The 22,994-nt window shown below is 41.5% G+C and overlaps 1 protein-coding gene across 1 annotated transcript in view; it reads right to left on the bottom strand.

Moving 5' to 3' along the window:
• The window catches only part of zswim5 (zinc finger, SWIM-type containing 5), a 61,086-nt gene that overhangs the window by 16,145 nt on the left and 21,947 nt on the right, over positions 1–22,994 (bottom strand). The window contains exons 2-4 of the mRNA XM_069511070.1: positions 2,432–2,619; positions 1,692–1,860; positions 30–178 (exon numbers count right to left, since the gene is read on the bottom strand). Of these exons, the coding sequence (XP_069367171.1) occupies positions 30–178; positions 1,692–1,860; positions 2,432–2,619 (506 nt within the window). The remainder of the gene's footprint in view (positions 1–29; positions 179–1,691; positions 1,861–2,431; positions 2,620–22,994) is intronic.

Raw genomic sequence — 22,994 nt, 5'->3', positions numbered from 1 at the left:
AAGCAGAGGTAGGAAGCAGCGATGTGTACCTTAGCAAACATGGAGTTGAGCTGCTTCCCAGAGCCGTAGTATCCTCCCTGGGATAGAAACTGTTTGACTTGCTCCCTGACTTGATCCTCGTCCAGATGCCAGCAGTTGTCATCGTCAATGCTGGCACCTGCGGTTGGGTCTGGTGCACCTGGGAATACACACACACACAGACATACTTAATGATAGGCACACACAATACTACACGGAACTGCATGAAAAACTGAATTAAACTGAAGACAGAGGCATAGTTTCACTGCAACATCACCATTCCTCTCACATAATCAAAGATGCTGTAAGCAAAGGCACGTCTTTATATTCAATGGGTCGCTCCATTCCTTCCTATTCCCAGTTCTTAACCCAAGAAAGAATTAAACAGAGGGTAACTATGGAAAATGGAGATTACTTTTAGATAGTCGCTCCACAAAATCACAGCTTCCTTTGCTCGTTACTGAAATTTGATCCCAGGTGTATTCCTTCAATGCTGAGAGCGAGTCATAAATAACCATCCTGACAGCAAAACTAAGAAATCAGTAATTCTGAGGTCATCGAAATCGTTGCCAATACTCACTGCTTTCAAACCTATTTGTTTTAACATTTAACTTAAAGTGCACCAACGTGACATTTACAAAAGGCTGCTCTTTCAACACTAATCATACACTGCGGGGATATAAGTCCAACTTTATTTTTCTTCTATTCCGCACTGAGCGTGTGCGTCTGATAAATACTACAGGGAAATGTAGATGTGCACTGAAGGGGGGGAGCTGCTTTGATCTAGCAGGAAGTGAGCTGAGGAAGGCCCAGAGATGTGTTTCCAACTGGCTGGGAGTACGCTGCAGCAAACAGCAACATTCCTCCATCAAAGGCTGCCTCGCTCCTGGATCCACTGAACTTCAACCCTCATGATCCCCCTTCGCTGAGAGGAAACACAGCCCGGGGCTTCCTGGCCAGGAGAGCTGGAGAATGTCAACATTTAGCGAGGAGGATGAAATAGAGAAACATAAAGAGTTTTGTTTGGTGAAAGGATGTGTCTCGTTTGTCGTTTCCCTGATGCACGCCCATTTCTGTTCTCCTCCTCTTTTTCATCTCCGTACTTTCTCCGGCCCTTTCATCTCTCCACTCCTTCCCGTCTCCTCCCTCCCATTTCCCTGAGTGCCATTCCTCCTGTCTCTTCCTCTCAGTGTCCCCTTCCTTTCCACACATCTCTCCTTTTTACCCTCTGCAGCATCCATTTCATCATTCAACTCCTATTTCTCTGCTTTCTTCAACATAGCCCTGCCACTGGAAGGAGGTGGTGACTGGAGAGTGGGAACGGAGAAATCAAACGAGCCATTTGAAGCTGGGTTCGCTGCTTCACCAGAATAATCAGGGGCTCTGACGTATGACAGCCTGTAGGCTTGCATGCAGCATGTTTCAAGTCTGGAGGCTTTTAAGCCTGGCCTGTTGCTGTGAAGATATCACTGCAGAGGGATGGACAGCATCTTCACAAAGCAAAACTTTTCAAGAATTAAGATAAGGCAGCAAAACTTTGCTATTGACTGGTCTACCTGTCTGACATTAAAAGATGGTGCTACATAAAAGTTACAATAGAAATCACACTTTTTGTTGCTTGAAATCAAATCAAACACAGACTGAACATTTTGGCTCAGACGTTGTCCTCTCACCATGAACCTGGTTGATCTCGGAGTTAGAGGAGAGGATCTCATCAGCCAGTTTCTGAGCGGTGGGCAGCACCTCAGTGTGGTGGGCTGTTATCAGATACTGGACCAGCTTCTGCAGCTGGTCTCTGTTCATCTGGAACAGCGTCTCTGAGATGGGCAGCCGCAGCTTCACCTGCATCAGACACACGCACACACACGTGTTGGTGCATGACATGGCAACTTTTCTTATTGTAAAGTGTCAGTCTATACCTTCTGTCTTTATTTAAGAACTCTCTAATCAAACCAAAAACACTCAATAAACACTTTAAGGCTTTGAAGCAACACTGTAACGTTTTCAGAGCAACATCAGCTTCTGCCAATGATTTTAAAGCTGTTCCTCTCGGTGAAGTTGCATAATGTCTAGACTTATTGCACCACATAACTAAGGCTACAGAAGTTTACCACAAATAATGCTGAGTGAAGTGATCGTAGAGCTTTACTTATATTTGAAAATAAATTGAAAAACTAAAAATATGGGATTTTTTTCACCCTTTAACTTTGCTTTAGTTCTAATTTGGAATGTAAATGTTTGAGTTGCCTTCTTCAGATGACTTACTTGTTTTTGTGTATGTTTGATATATATATATATATATATATATATATATCTATGTTTATATTTGATGCATATTGAAAACTTTACTTTAAACTGTATAAATTAGGTGCTAAATATTAAGAGAATAAATACTGTGTATCGTGATTATTACCTGTTCAGGCTTGCGAATCCGGTAAAGAGACAGTGCCACCACATGCGCACAGTAGAATATGTCCCGGTTCCCGCAGCCACAAGTGACTGAGGTTATCTTGCAGCGGTCGAAGCTGATGGCCACCTTGTGTGTGACCTCTGGCTCGGATGATGTGGTGGGTTCAGTTACTGTGCCACTGAGGTGAAAGCCTGGAAAGACACAAGGAAGAAGGGGAAAGAAGTGAGACTTTATTGCAGCATAAAGAGCTAGGTAACATGCATTTGTTCATCTTGACTGACTTTTTAATTAGAATCATTTTTATGCAGTTATTAACACAACCATGTCCCTGACTTTCCATGGGTATTTATGATGATCTAAAACGACCGTCTTCGTTTTAGCTTCTACCCAAATTCCATGTGTGGACTAACAAGTAGAAAAAAAGCATTAGAAAGGGAGAGACAGAGCATCTGTGGTAATCTGAGCCTCTACAAACCTACAGACTGAAACTTCAGTACAAAATTCACATTTCAATGAGATGTCTTCACCAAGGGACTGTGCCATCTGATACTCTCTCGACCTCTCTCCTTATGTCTCTTAACATTTGTGTTTGTGCAGTGAAAAGAGGTTGCTATGGTGTATTCATTTCCTGCCCACACATAGTATCCACAATCCCCAGACCATCAAGGATAGTTGATAGATTGACTGTAACTATGCTTTTGCAAAGTTAATCTTTACAGCCCTCATACACCAAGTAGGCTGTCTGCTGTTGGACGCAACGTGTTGTTGAGTGTCTGGGGCTGACCATTGTTTGTACTTTTTGTGGTATGTCAGGCATCGTTGGTTGTAGTTGGCCATTTCAAGCAGCTGTTTGGCCAATTTGGCACGTTGAATTAGTCTATAGGTCAGTTACTAAAACTGAGGAGAAGCAAAAGTACATGTGGACAAACTGCAGGCTGACTACCAATATGGTGACTCCGCAAAAAGCTAAAGGAGACAAGATGAGAGGAGAAATGTAAGAGAACAGAGAATAGAGAAGGAGAGAGTGTATCTGGTCTGTCCTGTCGTCTTACAGTGACAGGTCAATTATTTATGAGGTGAGATGTGAGTGCGTGTGTGTGTGTGTGTGTGAACAATGGATTACTATATCTCATCATACCATAGCAACCTCACTGTTGCTTTTACAGTTCAAAAGACAGGAGAGAGAAAGAAACATAAAAGGAGGATGAGCAAGCTAACTGGAAAGCAATCATATGGTCATTTTAGGCATGGGCTGAAAACTATTACATGTCTAAAGTCCTGACAAACCAACAAAGAAAAATGAAAACACACATTCACAGACAATGATTCAATTCCGGGGGTATGGGCATGCATGGTAGAGGAGCCTTATAAGTCTGTGTTAAAGCATCTCTTCTTGGCAAAATCCCACAATAGGTTTATCCAAACCAAATGTTGGTTGAGAGCAGACACACACAAACCAAAACACACATACATGAGATCCAATCAACTTGCTACAACAAAGAAGCTAAAGGGGTGTCTACATAAAGAGTTGAAAAGAGACTGGTGTATGTTGTTGAATGTAGACACTGTCACACAAAATACACAAAGGATAGGTTCTTAACCGAGACCAATCCTATCCACAATTTCAAACTAATTCACAACACTGCTGACAATCAAAGAAAACACTGAACTATAGATACAATAAACAAGACTGCGTTTGGCCAGAAATAACTTTGACAGAAGGCCTGTGTTCATGCAGAATTCCTGCTACATGTACACTTACTTAACAAAGACAAAATACAATGAAGGAATTGATGATTACAAGTAAAGTAAAGCAAGGAAGCATTGATCCTTTGCAGTTTTTGTTGTGCAATCCCATTTTGGTCTGAATGTGGCAAAACCATCTGAACTACCCACCAGCAAACCTATTCAACAATTATTAGAACCACATGAAAACCACTGACTGATCCACTGACCGACTTTCTGACAAACTGACCCAGCTGGCTTCATGCCATCCATCACAACTGGCAAACATGTTAGCTTGAAACATAACTACACATGCCTTCTCACAAATAATAGTGTCAACTAACTAATTTCTAAGACATTGACTGACCAGCACCAACTGTCCACTGCGTCTAACAGGGCATCTGACTATGACAGGAAGGATGAGTCAGACACTGAGAGAGCAGACTGCAGCTGGAGAAAGAGAAGCTGATGCATCTGCCAGTGATAGACATAAAGAGTCCTCCAAACTGTTGAAATCTCTCTCCCCTACTGAGCTCGCCTGTCCAACTAATCTTTGTGTCTTGCACCACATGGTAATATCATAAATGTCAGAAGAAAGGCTTTCCATTCCTTTCCTCTGTCTCTATAATAGATATACCTGTCCAGCATATTTGCACAAACCACAGCTTAGTGTAATGGAGTCCAAATTTGATCTTCCGGTAGCAAAATCCTCACAGCGGAGGCCAAGAGATCATTTAAAAATCAGGAGGAGAGCATTTCTTAAAAGCATCGGGGGAACATTTGGGAGCTATCTTCTCTCAAAGCTGTCTACATAGGTTCTTGTCAGTCATCAGTCATTACTGCACTTGCCTCCAGAAATCCAGTATAGCATTTCAAATGAGTGCAAAACTTTTGATGGCAGATGACATTCAGGATTCAATCTCTCCCACAACTGAGAGAGCTGTTTTCTCTCTTTCTCTCGACTATGGACCAAATCCCCCCCCCCCCCCCCCTCTCTATGTCTGTATCTGTTAGGTTAAAGCCTATTGTTGCTCAGGCCACGGGATGAATGTGATGGTGACACTGCTGCTCTTTTCACTTTCAATCAAGTCTAAAAAGGCTCAGACACAGTTTATAGTTTGTCTGTCTGGCACTCCTCCCCTCTCTTTTGCCAGGTTCCCACATAGAACATGCAGGGATCCTGGGTTTAGTTATCAGGTTAAGATAGCTGTTTTTTGGGCATTCATGTCTCAGTCAAGACTCTTCCCATGCAACATGGACATTCTTACCAAGTTTTATGTGAGACTCTACCTGTCTCATAGGCATGGCAGGATATAATGTATGGCAACATCTTTTTTGTCACTTTAGTAGAAAAATAGCCATTATGACATAAGCAACTGTTGAGAGGTTTATGGGTTAAAGTCCAAGCAACAAACAAGCTTTTTAACTAAAAATACAAATAGAAAGGGACTAAGGATAGAACCTTGAGTTACTCCATGGCTGACAAGATTATTAGATTTCTTATTTCTTTCTCCCATTCATAAACATGCATCTAGTCCCATAGCTCAATGAAAAACGTACCCATTCTCTTTTATGCCAATCTCATGAGGACTACTTGCCACTCTCTCCCTCTTTGTGTGTCTTCAGCAGATGGGGATGAAAAAACACTTGACAAAAAAAGATACTGCATCCGACAAACACACAGATACACACACACACACACTGAACAAAACTACCTTTTCAGAACCTGTCTGCTCTGTTCTTAATGTCATAGTGAGCACATAAGACCAAACGATGCAAACAAGTCAGTGATATTTACAGTAGACTACACTAATCTCTCTGTCTCACACACACTCGCACATGCACACACGGACACACACTTTGCTAGTGGCTTGGTTCAGTCTGTGTGTGTTATGTGTTTTTGTCTGTTCTGATGTAGATAGGCATGCTTGCCAAGAAAGCCTACACACAATGTGTTCCACTGACATCTTTATCACTAACAAAGTGTGTATGTATGTGTCATTTGTGGTTATTAACACTTGGTCACACTTTTAATGTGCTATGTATAGAACTGAGTGAATTTAAAACCACAGTGGTTTACCCACCTCTCAAATGAGGGAATTCAGATTTTGGGAGTGGATTTATCTGAATTATTTGCATTTCAAACTCTACTTTAATACATGTGGGAAAGACATTGCAACATATAATAATACAGGTGTCTCTTTACAGATGTGGATGAAATCATGCTCGGCTGCTCTATTGATGTATGTAAGAAAATCACAAATAATTTGAATATATATATATATTTATATATATATACGTTACCCTGCCTCCCGCCCTCCTGGTTGTACACCATCTGCCACTCGATGGAAACCACACCCACACATAAGCAAGTCAGCAAATCAGGAGGGAGACAGCTCCCCATGCTCATAGGCCATTAACCCCCTAATCAGCTGGGGAGATTGAGCTGGGCGCTGAGCCAATGTGAGCGTGTACACCCACACACACACACACAGAGGATAGTCTTATTTAACCCCTGCCTCACCACAGACCTCGCAGACAGACAGACAAACCCCACCCACCCCTCAGAGTGCATTTTAAAGTTAACACGAGAATATCTTTATTCTTCTTCTTCCCCCACAGCACTGCGGTATGTGCAACACACATTGTGCAAAAAAACTACTCCTTCATTTTGCCACCCACATAGGATCACTGCTTCTCTCAGTTGGTTAAGTAATATGGATTGGAGTGAAATTCAAGGAAAACCAAATATAGGTACATCAGGAGCCTACAGAACAGTTTTTGTTTACAAATCGATTTCCTCATTTGATATTTTGATGATTGTAGCTGCTAAAAAAGCTGCTCTATCTCCCATAGATGCTCGATTATCTCTGTTTATTATATTTATTGAACCTTATGAATTGCGATTGAATTCTGAGGAATCATCCGCCTTCATTATATTTCTCCTCTCAATAATTTGTCACTTCCTAGCTTCTTGCAGCTCTGGCTACAAACACTATTCTCCTCAAGCTACCACATGTATAAAATACTGCAGCTGTGTCTCCACACGACCTTGAATCTACAAGTGGGGGTTGACTTCAACTTCAACATTGTTGGTCCAAAAACGGCTGCAAGAGAGAAGATGGCTACATCTTTCGATAGTGAAACCTAAACTAAGACATGGTGTTTGTGGCAGGGACATAGTTTGTCTACCAAGAAGCACTGATGTAAAATAGTCAAACTGTCATAAACAGTTTATTGATAATGCTTACTATATGTGTACTATTGAAACCGATAACATGATTTGCACATTAGGAGTCTTACAACCTTGGCAATCAAAAATAAATAAACTGGTATCTTTTTTCAAACTCTCAGTTATCAAAGCACTTGCCTCAAAAACCAATTGGTCTAATGCTAATTGCTTTTTATTATGGTACCTTTACACTGCATTTCACTTGAAAGACACTGTAGGTGGGTTGATGATGTTTTTCAGTGTGATTTGGTGCAATGGCAAGAATTTCCATTAGAATTTGTCTATTTTGACTCAACACAACCAAAACACGCACTCTCGTTGTGAAACACTGGCTCATCCTCCTCAGTTTGCTCAAACCTAACAATTCAGTCATTCTGTATCCTCACTCTTTGTACGTCGATGACACATTACTATTTACTGTGATCAAGAAACTCAATCCTTTACAGAAATTCATCCACTAGAAAAAAATCCCACTTTTTATCCCTTCTCTAATCTCAATACTCCTTTTCAAAACCAGCAGAGGATTCATCCTCCTCCAGCAGCCAACATATCCCTCCCAGCCTGTGGCCCTTCCCATCTCCCATCTGTTCTGACAGCTCCAAGGTTAACACAGCACCCCCCTGCTTGCTCTCATTCACACACACAAGACACCCACATGGGCCTGTATTCAATCAGCCATCCATCTCTGCACAGCAGACGTGCATATGCACAGACACACACACACAGTACACTCAATCTCCTCCTCCCCTCTGCCCATCTATCCATCCATCAATCCATCATTCACCCATCCATCCTTCCATCTCTCCCTCCTACAGTGTTTGCTGATGCGATAACAGTTGATTGATTCATTTGTGATTTCCCAGCACCCATGTCCCACACACACATGCGCAAAAATCCTTGCTAACCACCGGGACTCATTTGTCATGATTACACTGAATTGATTCCCTGATTTGCTCCATTCTGTTGCAACAGGGGAGGAGAGAACCAGGCAACAAGGAAGAGAAAAAAAAAGAAGTCAGCTGATGTGCCGCTGTAGAAACAAAAAGAAAAGAAAACTGCAGATCTGACAGAGCTGACATGGGGGGAAATCAGCAAATGGCTGACGTGTCAGCCCCAAGTTCCCAACCTGATTGAGCAAAGAGCAACAAGAAAAAAGAAAAATGGGGCAAATAGAGAGAAATAAGTCCAGAGGGAGAGAAGGTAGAGCTTGATGTAAACCTGATTACTCTGAAAAAAAGTTCAGCAAAATGCTCAAGAGATAAAGAGAGGCACAAAGGCAGATCAAAATCATCAGAATGAGGAAGAGCACATATGATGAAGCTTGTTAGTCCTGTTTTTGACACGCACACACACAGGTATATTGCTAAAGATAAAAGCTAAGGGGAATGGATGGGCGGATGTAGGGGGGATGGCGTCATTCCTTGACAACGTCTGAAATTCAATCAAGGACTTCATCTGTCTGATGTGAAAGCAAGCAATCTTACATGAAAGCCAAAGTGGTCCAATTCAAGACTTGCATACATGCTGCTGTTAATGGAGAGCCACTTGGTCGATTCATGCTACAGTATGTGAGCGTGTGCGGCACTGGAATGAAGGTTACTTGGAGAGGAGAAAAGCCATAAATGCTGCTTTCAGCTGCAGAGAGCAGTAGAGCTTGCATGCAAACACAATAAATAAATGACAAGGAATACAAAGCTGAAGCTGGGTTGAGGTGAAGCAGAGTTAGAGCCTTGGTACATGTTTGTCATACACAAATATCAGCTCCAGCGTAAACCATGACAATCCAAGGCTAAATTGTTGATAAGGGGGCAGAGTTCTGGGGGGTTCTGGCCTGTTGTTTGTTCTGTTTTAAGTGTAAAGACATTATGTTGCATGCAACCTTGTCTGGCTACACTAACCCAGGCATGCGAAAAGCTATTTATCAAGCTACAAACACTGAGACAGGCTCGCATCACTCCCCTGCATGTGATAAAACCTACATTCACTGCCTGCTGGAGAACTTGGGTTCCAGTTATGATTCAGCATTCCTCTGGCTTTGGATTGTACTCCATGCCCAACCCTTGAGGCATAAGGTGATGGCATATGAACCTACCAACACACAGCATGGGGCGTGATGGAAACTTGCTTCACAACATACTAGTATCACAGGTGTAAAGTTTCAAAGTATCGATAACTGGGAGTAGAGTTGGATGTACAAAAGGTCGGCAATTCAGTAGCACTTTTAATTCCCACCGCAAACAAATACAACAATACTGTAATATCCTAACATAGAGTCAGAGTTCAATATGTAAATAAGATGCTAAATGCAGAAGAGCGCTAATATGCCTGGAGGCTACAAATCAGTGAAATGCAAGATGAAGCCTTCCTCTTTAAATCTGCATGTGTGGAAAATTTGACAAGTTATGGAATTAAATATGTCAGTGTGACAAGTATAATGTTTAACATAGATCAGTGTACTTGTCATTAATATATTGTTACCAGGCAACTACCGATAAAATGCTGTTAATTAACAAACAAACATTATCTGGGACAGCCTCATTAAATAACAAACAATTTAACATTAGCATTAACAGTTATGAGTAAACATATAACAACATACATACAACTGATGTCATGAACAATTTTTTGCAATAAGTGTAACCACCCATACACATGAAAACAGTCACTACACACAACATACACATGTTATCTGCTAACGCATATGTATAGATCGTTCCCTACAGCAAACTGTTCGTCTGGTGTGTTTCCTGATTGTGTGCATGTGTGTATCCTGATTATGTTTGTGTGTCTTTCTGTGTGCATCTCTGTAAGCAATGCATCTAACATTAATGTGGTTATGCACGCACATATGCGCACTTACACGCATGTATTTCCTGCTTACATATGCCAAGCCTGTTGTCTCCCTCTGCTGCTCTTTTGTCTCGTCCTTCTCTGTCTCTCTCGCACTTTGCCCTTTTCCTAAACCAGCCGTGGCCCTAGCCATGGTTTTTGTTTAATATGGCGGCACGCAAAGCAAAGGAACAACCATCTGCCATATGCATGCAGCCGCCGTCTTAGGAACAACAAGGGGCTGGCATCACAATGCCTCTTTAGTTAGTGTGTGTGCGTGCATGCGTGTGTGTGTTTGTTCTTCAAGCGCAGTCTGCAGGGCAAGATAAGTATGCATTTAAGAGGCTTATATTTCATTTCAGGAACTGAAGGAGACAAAATGGCTCCATTCTGTGTTGGCGGACACAAAATAAGGAATGACGAGGTAGCAACAAAAAGAGAAAAGAAAGCAAAAGCTCACTCCAGCGCCGTTCATGCACATACACAGAGGCAGGACGTACAAAGCCGAGTATTTGTAGTTTGTGCACAAATACAATTGAGCACAAAGCTGAACATTTGATACACAAATCCAGCTTCATTGATCAGTGTTTTGTTTTTTGTACAGTTATCTGATGCCAGTATCTGATGAAAGCAGCCAAATCAATATCTATAGACTGAACAAAAGTAACTTCAAGGACTTTTTCAAAATGAGCTAAGATTGACCTTGGCTTGTCAAGCAGATGACACTCTTAGAGAGGCTCTGGAGAAAAACCGTGCTGCAAAGGCACACAAAATTAGCAAGTACAGTATGTCTCATGGCAGAGGCTGGCATGTTTCAGCTTTACTTCTGACAAACAAAGCCGTACAAAAAAAACTCTCTGACTTGAAAACATTTACAGACGGTTTATTTTTGGTGCTCTGTTTTGTTGAAGGTTAATCACTGTTTGAATTCTGAGCATACTCAGGGAAATGAAAATAAAGGCTGCTGGTTTACTGGTTAATCTGGCTGCCCATTTGCCATAGTAACAGTGAGTCTCACCGGGGGTTCATATCGAACAAAGAGGCAGAAATTTCAGACATGGACTCAGTTCAATCCCTGTTGGCAAATCTGAAAATAAATACCAACTGTATGTTGCGTGTGATGCTTTGGTTTCGCTTCCACAAGATAATTTTTTCTTTCAGTACATTCTGGGAAATATTTTGTCCAACGCAAAGGTCGTGACATTTCAGGTTTTGTAGGACTGTCTGTATGTCTGTCTTTAGAAACCTTTCCACCCCCTGATTAGCCTTCACCCCAACAGAGCTGATCACTTGCACAATCATGCATGAAACATGAATAATGAAATATAATGAAAACAGCTTGCAAGCCAATATACAAGCTGACGATCCACACATGCTCTCGCTCCCCTCTCTCTCACACACGCACATACACAATAGCACTGCAAGGGCGAAACTCTCATTTATCCATTAGCTGAAAAGCAATCACAGATTTGCGCACACACACACACACACACAGGGGTGGGGGACTTCTGGTTGACTTCATCAAGCTCTCATCAAGCCAAGCCACCATATGGGGATGGGGCCCAAAACAGAGGGGGATTGGATTGTGTGTGTGTGTATTTGTGTGTGTGTGCGCACACAGAGACCCCCCTCCCAAAATGCAGCAGCATCAACACAAAGGAAGCATGCATCACCAAATCAGCTTTTTCTTGCATACATTATGACTCTGCTGTTACCCCATTAAGAAGACACCTCTACACACACACACACACACACACACAAAAACCCTGAAGGTGTGTTGAGCTCAAAACAACTGAAGCAAAGCCATGATGAGGGACCAGACACTGAAAACTACCTCCTTCTTTTTCCTATCCACTCACACACATTTCTCCCCACTCCCCCCAGTCTTTATTCCTGACGCTCTAATGTCTGGTCTTATCTTCCTCCTCTTTCTTTCTTTCTCTCATCACAGCATGGCACCTTGAATAAAGTTTCCCCACCCACACAAATATGCACTGTGTACCAAGGCCAGCTTGCTGACATAGGCAGACAGTCGTACAGGGGGCATACATTGAATTTTAATCTGGGCGTGACCTGCTTTTTCTTGGTCCCCCACCTCCCCTCAGGGTTCCCTTGCCTACTGGCTGCCCCCATAGAGGCAGCCTTTCACAGGCAAGCGCACCCCCTCCTCCATAAGCACCGCCCACCCCGACAACCCCTCTAAGACCCAGGCTGTAGGCCTCGAGGCTGGGGCCTCGCCTGCCATTGTTAGCCCACAATGGGTGAGAGGCGGCTGGCAGGCAGGCAGCAGCCAGGAGGCCTTGCGAAGGAAGCCCAGGGAGAGGGAGAGAGCAGTGACTAGAGGGGGAGGATGGATGGAGGGATGGATGGATGGAGGGGGTGGGCTGGCTTGCTTGGACAGGCAGATAAATAATGACAAACCTAACTTCTGAAATGAACATTAACTGATAAGACAAATGATGAGAGGAAATGAGGAACTATAAATGGAACACACCATATGAGAAATGTAATGCAGTACAAGTGGGTAAACGCTGTCCACTATTAATCAGACTCAAATAGACTGTGACTGATGCAAGCTCTGTTCACAAAGTCAGCACTGCATTATAGTAGACACAGGTCTACTCCATTGAATCAGCTGTTTAAAGCTGGGATCAGAGTTAACATAAAGTGAGCTTCATTCTGTAAAGGAAGTCATTTATTTCTCGCTGCAGCCAGACATCACTACCTCAGTATTCGGAGACATCACAATGTTTGTTTCCTTAATTCACCATACTCATGTTGTAATGTGACCTTTTTTGTTTTATTTTGATATGACAATGTGTCACTGTGAACAGTGTGATTGGTTTAAAGAAATATGATGTTTTCAGTGCAGACTACTCATATTTCATTTATGAAAGTTGTATATACCGATATCAGACCAGCTACAAAAACCCACACATCCAAAAAAAATGTACCACAGACGCTTAAGCTGCAAACTACAAAGCTGCAAATCAGTCAATGTCAATATGAGAAAACACTGAAACAGGTTTGTTTAGCTCGGTCAACAACAAGTGAAGGAGTGAAACATGAGGTAGTTTTGTCGTCAGACCACAGGCCACATTTGAATGGAAAGTATTCACACCAACACACATATACACACCCACACACAAGCAATAGTCCAATAATGTCAAATGTCAAAACACACAAACAGCTGTATACACACACACACACAAACACACACACACACACACAAAACACAATAATGTCATCTGTCATGTACATAACCACAAATAGGCATGCATGCGCGTGCACACACAGGGACGAGCTGTGGGAGCAATCATCTGATAATGTCAACTATCACACAAGGACACACATTATGCATGTGCACGCGCACACACACACACACAACAAAGGAGGGGAGGATGCTAAACAATGTTCCGCAATGCTCTCTGGCAGAGACTTGAGTTACAAAAGAAAAGGTTTCCAGTTGCTAGATATTCATTCAGTTACTCACACAGACACACCCACACAGAGGGTGAGAGACCTTTACGACAGGCAGACCATTCTCTGACTAACTCTGTTCAGTCTTTCAGTTGCTCTTTTCACTTTCCCCTCTTCATTAATGTACTTTAAAATAAACTACTTTTCTTGATGTATTTTTCTTTCTGCCATCTTCATTCTTCATACAGAGGATCTTTATCACAGAGTTGGTAATATATAGGAGGGATGGGGCTGTACTTGCTGTCCTGGCTCAATACGGCACCACATGCACACACACTCACACATACATCGCGTCTCATCACAATAGCCTGGATTCACGCAGTGCAGGAACGGCTTGAGATTAAACCAACAGTGATGCAAGCCTTCCAATCCCCTCTGTATGGACAATGAAGGGCTAGTAACAACAACCCCGAGGCTAGAGTTGGATGTGTGCGTGAGTGCATGTCTACTGTATATACTAGGTGTGTATGAGAATGTGTGGCTCTGGTGGGCTGCGTTTTTCATCTATATGCAAAGCTTTACCCAATGATTCTCCGACTCAAGATATTTCAAGATAAAAACCTTCAAAGCTGCACAGTTGAACTCTGCATGTCTGCTTCGTTCTATGCTCAAGTATGTTTCAGCTCACAAAGATTTTAGCCAGCAAGAGCTTTATTCTTGACACCATAAAGAAATATGCTGTAACTGCCATTGGTATTATGAGACCAGTCAATTCCAAACAAGTGTCCCTTTATTTGTTTACTTTACCTGTTGTTGATGAAGAAATCACAAAGAAACTCAATGAAACTCAAATCCTCAACCTGCTCATTTGACCCTGAATCAGTCAACTTTTCATTAGTGTGCAGCTGTCAGGAGGATGAAGCACCGGTATTTGTCAGCCATTCCCAACCTTCTGGTATTTCCCCCCTGGCACTGAAAAGTGCTATTGTGAAGGCTCTTAAAGGAAGGCAAACTCGACCTACATTCTTTTATGCTTTGGAATTTATTTTGACAAAGTTATTAAAATAATAGTCTTTAAACAGCCACGCCTGCACTTAATACTACCTGTGCTTTACAGATGACAAATATACAAACTGCTTTCATGTTGACTACAGAAACAGCAGTTTACAGCTCTCATTCAACTGTTAATTACCTGAAAGTAAACACAACTAAGAAACTCCAGAGTGTACTACATTTATTATATTGTTATTTACATATTGGACTGTATGATACTGTAAAATTTGTATATCTATGAAAAAGTTTTAACAGTCATAAACAGTGCCATTATATTAAATAGCTCCTCTGCTAACATTGGTGTAACATGGGGTCCCTCAAGGTTCCATCCTGGGTCTTTCATTGATTAAGGGGGTCACTGCTTGTTGGATCATTGAACAGCATCTGAAACCAGTCCACTAACACCCAAAATCAGAACTAGGAGTGAGTTGCATCCAGAATTTTGCACACAAACCTTCTAAAGCAATCTTTCGTATCTTAATACATTAGTTACTTTGTACTAACTCAAACATTGCCTTCAAGAAGAGAGTTTAAAGGTTGTGCTGTTGTCTGTCTGAACTGATTATCTCACCACTACCTAGGAGAGCAGACTAACCTTGAAGAGAAGAAACTGTAAGTTGCTACAGAATGAACAGCAACATAGCTAGATGATATATCATACTACTCTGCTATATACATACCCTTTTGTCTTAACTGTGCATGCTGAACATTAGATTGATACTGATATCTATGTCAACGATAATCAGTTGTACATTTCTTTATTACTATGATAAATGTACATGGATTTGAAGAGCTAAATTATTTACAATTTAAAAGGGATTACAGTGAAATTAATTCTATAATAAGTAATCAACTGTCCCAGAATGAAGTGGCTCATACATATTGTGAAACCCCAAACATGTAGCCATGATAGAATTTATGAATTGTGTTGGACCATGGTCTCCTTGTTCTTAATATGTGCTTGATCACATCAAAAGCAGAGATAATAAAGTCAGATTTTATTGGACATGATTTCTATCAGACTTCCATACACATTTAGATCTCCTCTTTAGAGATTTCCAGTGAGGCTAACCCTAAACTCCATGCAGAACTTCTTTTCCCGTCTGAAAAATAAAACATCTGAGGTACAGATATGCTTCAAATCCAATTGCAGATGCATCTGTAGTGACAAGTTCATGATGACACAAACTGGACGGACAAGATGAGAAAGATAGAGAGCAGTGACATAATTCTTAAATAACATTATGAACCAAAAACAAAAGCCTATCCCAACATGCATTGTTGGAGACTCATTTAATACCAGATACTGCATTAATATTGTCTCTGTGTTGACTACCTGGCAATGAGAATAGCATTGCTAATGGTTTGCGAATGGAGAATGATGCTAAACTCTGGTAAGGCTGATTGACAAAGAGGGTGTGATAGAAGATTTTACCGCACAAAGTATCCAAGTCTCCTGTCTACCCTCCCAGTGACGCTGAAGCCAGTCAACAGTTTCTCTGACTATCTCACACAATGAGCAACTTTAATTTTAATGGATATATAATATAGTTGATCTTGTTTTATCATTTTGTTTTCTAATGTTGTTCTTATCTTGTTGACCAACTGCTTTCTGCTTTTTTAAAACCACAGCATAATTGTAGAATGACTCCACCATATCTCACTCCGTCTGTCACACTAAAGGTCAAGTTAAGTTTTTTGTCTGTCTCCATGTTTGTATTTTGACTTCCTGTTTTATTTTGAAAAGTAACTCTCCTCTCGTTTCAGGTCACTTGCTCTTCCTCATGTGCCTCGGTCTGATTGTCTTCCCCGATCCTGATTATACTCACCTGTTTCCCATTACCTCCATGTGTGCTTATAGTCTGCGTCTCCCCTTTGTCCTGTGCCAGTGTGTCTTGTCCCTTGTCGAGCATCACCAGCCTTTTCGTCTCATCACAGTTGCCTCGTTAAGAGTGTTTTTTGTTGGCCTTTTGCCTCATAGTTTTCATAGCTCCTTTGGTTAGTGTAGATTAGTTTATCTTGACATCTTGTCCCTCTTCAGAGGAGATTTTTGTTTATATATTTTAGAAGTATTGTTTCCCCGTTGTAGGAGTTTTATTTTAGAAAAGGTTCATAGTTTTTTCACTCTTAGGAGGAGATTTACTTTCTTGTAACTAGCTATAGCTGTTCCCTAATTGTAGGAGTTTTTGTTTAGGTTAATGTTGGTAGTTTATTCCTTCTCAGGAGGAGATTTGTAACTAATTTTCATAGCTTTTCCCTAGTCGGAGTAGAACTTAGTTAAGTGTTGTTTTCTTTTTTCCCTTATCCCCTCACAGAAGGTAGGATTTTTATTTGTAAGTTTTGTAATCATTCCCTCTTTTTCGAGGCGCCCTCTGTTCTCCATTTTATTGTATTTGTTTGACGAATAAACACCCAAGCTGAATCAGCTCTCTCCTAACTCTGCTTCCGAGTCCTTCCTCCAAGTCCTGTGCGTGACACTATTCCTTTGCATGACTTTTACTCTCTTCCTTGTTATTTCTTTCTCATACCTTCTGGTTTCTCTTTTCATCAGCAATCTATTTTTGTTTGTGCACCACACCCACACACACAAGTGTGTCTCTCCCTGGTTTCCGGAAAGTGTCAGAACAGGGAAGGCCATCTGAAAGGCACTTCAACCCAAATTATGTAGATTTAAAAACAGCTATGGACACATGAGGTAGCAGGAGACTGGAAAGTGGGGGCTGGACTCCACTCATGAATATTCATGGATAGACACTTTTAACATATCCTCTCATGGGTCACCACAGGGGTTTACCCAGCCAATCAACTTCTTTTGAGATATTCTCTTTCTGCAACTGCAGTTCAAGTCCAATCTATTTGGTCTGTTTTATTGGCAGGGATGTTGTAACACCAAGGCCAAGACATTTAAATAGCGCCGAAGGAAAAGGATATCAAAATAAGACTACAGCATTAAAGTTTTTGTTGTAATATGAAAAACAATAAAGCTGTAAAATACTCACTTCTGATTTCTTCAAGACTGGCAGCAGCATATAAAATGGTGATGTTTTAAAGTGAAATCACTTCATTCCATTGGCATTACTGCAATCAAGGGGTTCATTTATGGGGCCAAAATAAATTTACAACTTTGGTCAAATATGGCATGTGAATTTCCAGCATTTATCAATAGTAACAATTGAAGGATTGAGAGCTGATCAGTCCAAAATGGAGGAAGCTAACATGGGAAATTAACTGTTTCCTACATCAATGTACTGCTTCACAAAGGGGGAATAGTTTACAGCAGTCAGGAGGTGCTGTTACAAAATCATCTTTTCAACATGCTGAGTGGACTTTCTGACTCTTTGCTCTCGCTTCACCATCTAGCTAAGACACAAGGATGGACTTCGCTTGCAACTTCAATGTACAAAGTGGCCTCAGCACTTTCCAACACTTTTGGTATCAGCAAAAGTTAAATGAAGAATTTAAATGTATAATAAACTACAGGATCTGGTCAAATCCTACACATATTTAAACATCTGGACATATAAATCAAAAGGTCAGTAACAGAAAGTTCTACGTAGTTGGTTGCAGCTCTGTCCATTCTGACAGGGAACATTTTTGAGATGTTATTTGACAACCCAGCAAAAGACATCTTCCAAGCATGGATTTAAACTTCTTAGAGAAAAAATGTGCACTTCAGATGGTCCATTGTCTTACATTTGTAAACACATCAATCTGAGAATATTGACTTTTCTGTTTCACTAGAGAGCTCACAGAGTAACGGCACATATACGATGTACAGATGAGCAGAATTTGACCACAAAGCCCAGCAGTGCCCCTTCACCTCTGAGGTGTAACAACAGACAAAACCAGAGCGTATGTTCAAAGTCAAACACCAGGGAATATTAAATAGGTAATAATATGCAGCAACATTTAATTTCTAACTTCTTCCCATTGCCTGCTTTTGGCCTACTCATGTTTCTACTTCTTGCCCCACATCAAGGTCACTGCAATATAAGACACACACACATACACACCCACAAAGGGGACGAGGAAGGGAGAGCAAGTGAAAGGCTCTTCACAACAATGTGTGTCGTGGGCTGAATACAGAGCATCGCACAAAACAAAAGCATGAGCGACAGCCAGCTGGCTTGGCACCACTTGGCACGGGACATAGCTGCTTGTCCTTGGCATGACAATGAAACACAAATACACACAGACCTGAAGACACACACCAATATACACACACAATCTCTCCCCGTCTTCTCAGGTATATTTGAAAAGGGTAGCTATGGAGAGCCTCGAACTTACAACGAGTTGTGTTCCACAGATCCCGGTGAAAAAGTGCCGGCTATACAACAGAAACACAACAGGATCCTCTTTTCAACTTGGAAACAAGAGTTGGAAAAGAAACAGAAGAACTTGAATGAAACTCAGCTAGCAGCTGTGAAGGAAGCTGGGTGAATAGTTGGGACAGACATGTACCTCAAGTTTGTGCCAGGTAGTCTGAAAACTGGTTTGAACTTGTGAGCCAAGTTACAGCGAGTTCTAGGTTCATGAAGGACAAACACTAATAATACAGTCCATAGTGCAAGCACAGTCTGTCATTGTCCCTTCATTTTCTGCCTAGTGTTGTTTCCCATGTTTGCCCATAAAAAAAATGTTTTTCCCAGGCTCGATTACTAAATGGACAAATACCATTTTCACTCGCTGTTATACTTTATTACTAATTCCTGACTCAAGGCGCACTGTAGACAAATCTGTAGCAATGACATTCGAAAGCCACTCTGAAGAGTTGGTGTGAAACCAGATATATCTGAGGATATTTTTCGATAATGGTTATCAGGTTAAATAATGTTCAAATATTCAAATCTGACCACAGACAGACAGCCTGGAGTCCACAGAAATGGCTCAATGTGGCATGGTAGTCACAATGTTGGTTGCATAAAGTACATCGTCACGTGTGTTGTACACATTTCTTCAGTGGAACTCAAACTGTCAACCATTGAGAGGCAGATAAAGCATTATCAAGGGCATTGTTCCTGCACAAAAGAATATTGTTCCATGTGATCAACAGCTGATTAGGACTGTTGGCTGAACAGATCAGAGGCCAATTATCAGCAAAGGGCCTCTGTCTCAGTCATGGTAGCAGGTCCATGCACTGGCTATAATTATGAAACACTGAGCAAGAGAGAATTCAGACTTATACAAAATATAGACAGGGGCCATCAATGATTTCCGACTAAATCCCCTTTGGTTTTGCAGTGCTGTGTTCTTTATTATATAGGACAAGATGAAAACTATTTAACTGTACAAGGAGGGCAAGTTCAGGTTGGCATTTATGTCTAAAGTATCTTAAAGGTATAGTGTGTAGAATTTTGTGATATCTAGTGTTGAAATTGCATGTTGCAGCTGAACACCCCTCACCTCACCCTCCCCATTAAAACATGAAAAGGAACCTGTGGTAGCTTCAGTTGTCATAAAAACTCTAAAGGTGTTTAGTTTTTTCAGTCTAGACTACTATAAAAAAACATGGCGGCCTCCGTAAAGAGGACCCCCTCGACGTCAATATAAAGTATTATATAAACAACAGTTCATACAATTTAGATGAAATGAACTAGTGAAAACATCCTGAGGATTATTCTACATCAAATTTCTGCCAATGGATCCCTTTCACCTAAATCGTACACACTGAACCTTTTATATTAGCAATTTAGAGTATGTCAATCGAATGCAAATTGGCTTCATTGGAGCAGAAAACCTAGCAAGTTGGATAGTAAGTATTAAAATATTTAAGACTTCCTCTTTATTCATTGCAAGCATGTTAAAGAGTAAATGAGCTGTAGGGAGAGATTTGACCATAATTCTCATACGAGCAACAACCTTTGAGAATGTAAAAGCAGTCTCAGCTCAGAAAGGACTCCATGATGGTTGAAAAAAATAACCCTGCCCACCCCATTTTTCACAAAGCACTAAATACTGTTATTATCTATGTGGCTTAGAGAACAGTATTCATTGTACAGTAAGTATTGTTGCAGTAAGCAAACAGCTCAACGCTTGTCCCAGTGACTCACATGTCATTCAGTTTACATATCCCTGCATCAACAGCCAACATGCTTGGTGTGAATGAGTTTCAACAATGGTCAAGAACAAGAGCCTCTGTATGTTGAAGTTTCTACTTGTTCGTCTGAAGCCACACTTTTGTTTTTGCAGCAGCCTGCATCTGTAATTAATATGCGAGTCACTGTGAAGGGATTTGTCAATCCTGGCCATAAATTGCCATTGTGAAACATCATCTATAGCTTAAGGCTAAATGTAGCTGTCTGAATCCCCAATGCCCCACCTCTAATTCTGAGCTGTTGAGACATTACTGCCAGCGGGAGAATAAAGACATGACTAATGGCCAAAGTTAAATCTTCACATCCAGTAACAATGCGTCAATTCAAAAGCATGCGGCACGGCTTAGCTCTGCTGCAATGCAACTGACAGTTAAACCTTTTGAATGATGGGGGCTGGTGTCGGGGTGGGGGGGGTGCCTTGGGTTTACTTAGTCTCTGCAGGTTAAGGAGATGTTAAATATGTGGGAAGGGATGAGATGAGACTTCTGTGGGGAGAGAAGGGCCAGCCTGAAAAGTAAATCGAGGCGAGAGAAAGAAAGGAAGAGAGTGAGGGCCTCCTTACTCAGCAGGAGCTGTCTGCCAAGGCAGGAGTCAGGCAGGGGGCGAGTATGTGTGTGCATGTGTGTGTGCAACATAGGGGAGGTAGTGGCCACGTGCCAAATACAATGACCCGCAAAGCTGGCAGGACACTGGGTGGTTGTGAGAGAGAGTGTGTGTAAGTGTGCGTAGGAATGTGTGCCTGCTTGCATTCCTGCGACGCACACTGTCGGTTTCTCCACAGTAACAGTGCGAGGAGGCTATAGACTGTCTGTACAGAGGGAGGGCCGGTAGCGACTGAAGGATGTGTAAGAAGGCGGTGGAGCCAAATCGAACAGCGAACAGGGCTGTGCTTTTATATCATGACCTGCTCTTTCACAACAGTGTTTTAAAAGGTGCCACATAACTATCCACCATCCTCTACAGTCAGATTTACAATCAGATCTGTATTTTTGTGGAATCACCTGCCCTAAATATTTTATCATCTCTTCCTGCTTAACCCACAACTGATTAGCTAAGTCAGGTGTGGTCTGCAAGCTCTGGATTAGCTGAATACTTTATTAACCTAGTCAGGTGAGGGCAAAAAAGGTGGGATACTGCATTTCAGGGGCTCCAAAGGAAGACTGCTCTACAGTGCAAAAAAGGGGAAGGGTGGCATTTATGCAAATGGGGCTGGAACTTTGAAGTGTACACTTCCTTTTGTAAGTATCACACCACATCATATTATGAACTGACCTAATAACTATAAGAAGCCTAAAGCTTTGGTCATTGCCATGGCAACCAATATCAAAATCACAATCTGAATTATGTGCTATTTTTTTGTATTATTATATATGCATTATCACAAAAGTGTATATATTAAAAGTAGGTTATATGAGTTTTATTACTGGAAATTCAAGCTTGATGACATTTATATTCATATATATGCATCCCCCCATGCATACATTAAAAGGTTTCTTTTGCGCTACTTCACTGTTCTACAAGATTTAAATGAACTATGACTGCCTCTGTTTGATTATCATATCCACAAAGGGCTAGCAGTTTCCTTTCTGCCAATTTTGTATTAACAATAATAGTTATTACAGAATTTGGTCAAAAACATTGTGGTTCTTGGCTTTGTCGAGAAATTGCTGCTAGAAGCCAATAGACAATAGAGAGAAGTGAATGATTGGACACAAACCAGAAGAAGGAGGATGAGAGCTGGAGAATGTGTGTGTGTGTGTGTGTGTGTGTGTGTGTGTGTGTGTGTGTGTGTGTGTGTGTGTGTGCGCGTGTGTGTGCGCGTGTGTGTGTGCACACAACTGATTTTTTTAGTTGGAAGAAGCACTGGTCCCATCTGGCAAGGCCACAAACACAAGCCCACACAATCACACACACACACAGCTATTGTCTGCAGGGAGGGAGGAGGGTTAAGGGGTCCCCCTCCCTCCCTGCTGACTCCTGGATGCTTGGAGCACTAATCCTGTTATCTTCGTCCCAATAAGAAATGAATTAATGAATAGAGCTCGGAAAGACAGTGCTCGGCGACAGCCCTGCATGGAAGCCAGTGAGCTCACAGGCCCGTCTGCTCTTGCTGAAGTTATCACAAAACAATGGGAGGATTCTCCACACATAGCTATGAAGTCTTCTATGAAACAAGTCTAAAAGATTATGACCAAGTCTTTTTCCAACCATT

Source organism: Paralichthys olivaceus, chromosome 16, assembly GCF_024713975.1.
Source record: "Paralichthys olivaceus isolate ysfri-2021 chromosome 16, ASM2471397v2, whole genome shotgun sequence".
Classification (NCBI taxonomy): Eukaryota; Metazoa; Chordata; class Actinopteri; order Pleuronectiformes; family Paralichthyidae; genus Paralichthys; species Paralichthys olivaceus.
The sequence above is the reverse complement of the archived record's forward strand: the minus strand, read 5'-3'. Positions and strand labels throughout refer to the sequence as shown.